Below are 4,326 nucleotides of genomic sequence, written 5' to 3'. Positions count from 1 at the left end.
TTCCCAGATCTGAGAACCCACATGGCCTATCTTATTTTCTACTTAATTAATACTTCATTCACTATGAAATGGGTCAAGGGATAGATGAGTAACTTAAAAACTCAGATTCCAATATATATGTATGATTTGTAGAACAGGTGGCACTTTTCCCCCAAATGAAATTTTCTAGGCAAAGAGGGTGTATTAAAATATCCTTATTCTGTAATTTTTTGACAATGAATAACTCTTGTTTTATGACAAACATTGTGTTTCAGGCCAAGTTTTCGCCGCACAAACTGGTTTGATCCTGTGGGCTCTGAGTATAAACAGGTTATGCAAAGAGTAGGGGTGATTGACCTGTCACCATTTGGCAAGTTTAACATCAAAGGCCAAGACTCCATTAGATTGTTGGACCATCTCTTTGCAAATGTCATTCCCAAGGTAAATAACCTTATAGGGGTACAAGGTCCAGGATTCTGGCCTACTTAATTCTCTACCTCTCGTTTTCAAAAAACCAATATGTTATTTCAATTCACCTAATGATTTCTGTATGAACACCAGAACCCTTCAACTAACCAAGGGTATTCTAGCTAATTTTCAAATTTAAATTTTTGTTAAATGAATTATCATCTAAGGACCTTATGACTTTGTTTAGTTGTGTAAATGGGAACCCCCAAATTGGCTGAAGTGTAATTTTTATGACAAGTAATTATAATGTTCATTTAAACTGAAAACTTCAAAATTAATGGGTTTAGGTTTACAGATAGTTCACACAATTGATATAAATAATAGCATTCAGATGTTTTTCATTGTTGACACCCACATTTTTATTTCCATGTGGTGTTAAAAGAACACATTAGATTTTTATTTCATCCTGAGGTAATTTAAAATTCTTTTGTGTAGGTGGGTTTTACAAATATAAGTCACATGTTAACACCAAAAGGTCAAGTATATGCTGAGTTGACAGTTTCTCACCAATCTCCTGGGGAGTTTCTCTTAATAACTGGTTCTGGATCAGAACTTCATGATCTTAGGTAAGTGTACACCTAGTAAGAAAATTTTACATGGATTGTATATCGACCCAATCTTGCGCCGAGGTTTTGTTTGTTTTTTTACCAGTAATTGAAAGTACAACTTTAATTCTTAAAATCTTATTGTTTTAAATAAACTTCTTGTCTCTTAGAGGAAATTATTTGAAGGGCCCCTATGACCATCCCCCTCCCAAAGGTAGTCCATCCATGGGTTTTATTGGTTTTAATAATATTAACTCCCATTTGTTAGGTATCACCAATATGTCAAAACCATTATTACACATTATCTCAATAAATTCTTTTAACAGATACATCTGCAAGGTATATATTATTCCCAATTTCAGGTGAGGAAAGTGAAGTTTGGGTTAAAGTAACCTGCTCAAGCCAGACTTGTTGATTCTGATGCCCACGTTTGGTCCACTTTAGTGAACTGCCTCCCTGGTTTTGCTTCTTCCTTTTTCACGCTTTGTGCCACAAAGCTGCATCTGAATCATTGACCTGCCAAGTCAATCCTTCACATGAAGCTTTAGTCTATTATTTAGTCTACTCTAAAATCTCTAATCTTCAGAATTTCAGAAATATTTGGAATATTGTTGTTTAATAAACATCTTACTCTGACAGATTCTCACTCTAGTTGTAAAATGATGCAAATTATATCCTCCAATCCAAGGTGCATTGGGAGCCATCTTAGTAGCTTAGCTTTGTGTCAAAATCCAGATGATCATTTTCTGATACACTTGTGTAGCTCCAGGGAGTGCTCAATAAATTATAAATAAGCCCTATAACTGGGTTCCAATAACTCATCAAGACTCAGAAATTGAAACTAGTCTTTAGAGTTTTAATCTTTTCCTTGTCATTGTCAAAGCAAGTATGTGTCTGGTGGCAGGTGCATTATTAACCTTTAGCAGCACAAGCATGCCTCCTGTGTTCAGGTATTAGAGAACATTTTCCCAAGATTGAATCATCAGTTTAAATGCAATAGGGCTGTCACTATTTTAAAGAATCGTGTGGCAGAGTTTGTTTAAATGGAAGGGTCCTTCCGTACTGTGAAAAATTGCCCACACATTTAAGTGGGTAGTTTAAAGAGGATCATTTAACATCTCTGGGACTCAGTTTCCTCAACTTTAAAAATTAGGTGATCTATGTGAAATGACATTCTAGGGACTTTCTGGCAATTCTAGACACAGAGCATTTCTTCCGAGAAATAATCTGTTACCAACATGCATTATTCAAGCAGGATTTAACACGATGTTTATGAATCTCAAATGCAGATGGATTGAGGAAGAGGCTGTCAAAGGTGGATATGATGTTGAAATTAAAAACATAACCGATGAGCTTGGAGTCCTTGGTGTCGCAGGGCCGCATGCAAGAAAGGTCCTTCAGAAACTGACCTCTGAAGATCTTAGTGATGATGTTTTCAAGTTTCTTCAGACCAAGTCTTTAAAGGTTTCCAACATTCCTGTCACTGCTATCAGGATATCTTATACTGGTAAGAATTGGAAAACAACCTAGAATAAGGCTCTAAAATTTAAAAGCAGTTACCAGAAATGTGTGCACGCATGCACATACACACACACGCACACACACACACACACACACACACACACACACACACAATTCACTTTGGTCATTTTAACTTTGGAGAAAGATTTCTCCTGCCTGACTCTTCTGACAATTCTGTTTATTCACTCCTCGTCTGAGAGAATCCTTCCACAGATTTCCAATTGTTGTTCTAGGCTTATAGCTAGCTGCCTACCATTTGGAAAGGTAGGTAAGAAAGTGGGAAGAAGATGGCTGTTGGAATAGTTGGTAGGGTTGACAGAATATTCAGGCCAGCTGATTCTGTTTGGGAACATTCAAAATGGTCTCCCATTGATAGAGTCTCCCGTAGAGAACATCGTGAATGTATCAGGCACCGCTCTTAAAGCATTACCACTGATCATCTTTCTTTCTGACTCTAAGTGCATTAGGGAAGACTTGCTATGCAGCTAACATTGTACATAGTAGATATTTGGAAACAGGGATGAATGAATGCTCCCCATTGGTGCTCTGGGCTCACTTCTAACTCCCTCTAGATTCCCTGTCCCTTCACAGAACACATACTGGGTGCCCAGGCATTCACTCAATTACGTGTTGCTCACGTTCTGGTGCTTGTCCTGGAGAAGCGCCTCACCATCAGCCCTTGACATGAGGAATGAGGCGAACACACAGTATAAAGGCCATAGCTCTTCCCTGGGCTTCCACTGTCCATTTTCACCATCCTTCCTCTGCCCAACCTTGGCAAAATGGTGACCAGAATAAACCATAAGCAGAATAAAAACTAAGCAGACTCTTTGGGTTGGGTGTCATTTTCTTTGTTTTTTGCCCACAGCTCTAATGGTGAATGAAATGACCAAATGGGGAAGAAGGGGGGAGTGGGGGGCATTAGAGACTGTGGCTATCCCACAGCGAAGACCATTTGAATAATTGTCATCAGTTGCCTTTATCTTTAAGCCTTGTGATTTGGGGCCAAGGAATTGGGGGTTGACGTGTCTAAACCTTGAACCCCTTTTCTTGATAAACTCTGCCATGCTAATTCCTCACTTAACATTATGAAGCTGAGGTCAAGGGGCAAGAGTAACTCCTGCATCACAGTCTTTCTGTGTCATGAGATGTCCTAGATGCTACCCTCTGTGTGGGGAACGGGCACAAAAGCATCTGTGATATGGCAGGCTCCTTTGCAGTGGGGTTTGGTTGCAACCTTTTTCTGAACTGGCCTTTTAAAACTCAACAATGTCTATATTGCATAAATGGAATCTCTCCATTTATTGATGTGTTTTAGCTAATGCACATTAGACTCAATGATCATCATTCTTACTCTGGTGGGCACTTGTGGGTGTATTTCAGGTGAGCTGGGTTGGGAGCTGTACCACAGACGAGAAGATTCTGCGGCACTTTATGACGTTATCATGAATGCAGGCCAGAAAGAAGGAATTGACAATTTTGGAACCTATGCCATGAATGCCTTAAGACTGGAGAAAGCTTTCAGAGCCTGGGGGTCAGAGGTTTGAAATGCTAGCATCTTTATTAAAATTTTACGTGTACTGTATCTGATTTTTATATAAGGGTTAGTTTTAACTGCATTAACATTGGCTCTGGCTGTAAGAGAAAGTATGTATTATAAGAAAAAAAAAATTTTGTTTGTTTTGGCCATGACGTGCAGCATGTGAGATCTTAGTTCCCCAGACCAGGGATCAAACCCATGCCCCCTGCAGTGGAAGCTCAGAGCCCTAACCACTGGACCACCTGAGAATTCCCCGAAGTTTTATTTAATTAG

At 39.0% G+C, this 4,326-nt stretch overlaps 1 protein-coding gene across 1 annotated transcript in view; it reads left to right on the top strand.

Annotated features, from left to right (window-relative positions):
• The window catches only part of DMGDH (dimethylglycine dehydrogenase), a 60,470-nt gene that overhangs the window by 32,094 nt on the left and 24,050 nt on the right, over positions 1-4,326 (top strand). Inside the window, exons 10-13 of the mRNA XM_007471966.1 lie at positions 255-420; positions 883-1,013; positions 2,282-2,499; positions 3,897-4,054. Of these exons, the coding sequence (XP_007472028.1) occupies positions 255-420; positions 883-1,013; positions 2,282-2,499; positions 3,897-4,054 (673 nt within the window). The remainder of the gene's footprint in view (positions 1-254; positions 421-882; positions 1,014-2,281; positions 2,500-3,896; positions 4,055-4,326) is intronic.

The sequence above is a fragment of the Lipotes vexillifer genome, unplaced genomic scaffold, assembly GCF_000442215.2.
Source record: "Lipotes vexillifer unplaced genomic scaffold, Lipotes_vexillifer_v1.1 scaffold83, whole genome shotgun sequence".
NCBI lineage: Eukaryota > Metazoa > Chordata > Mammalia > Artiodactyla > Lipotidae > Lipotes > Lipotes vexillifer.
This window is presented reverse-complemented; position numbering and strand designations above follow the sequence as displayed.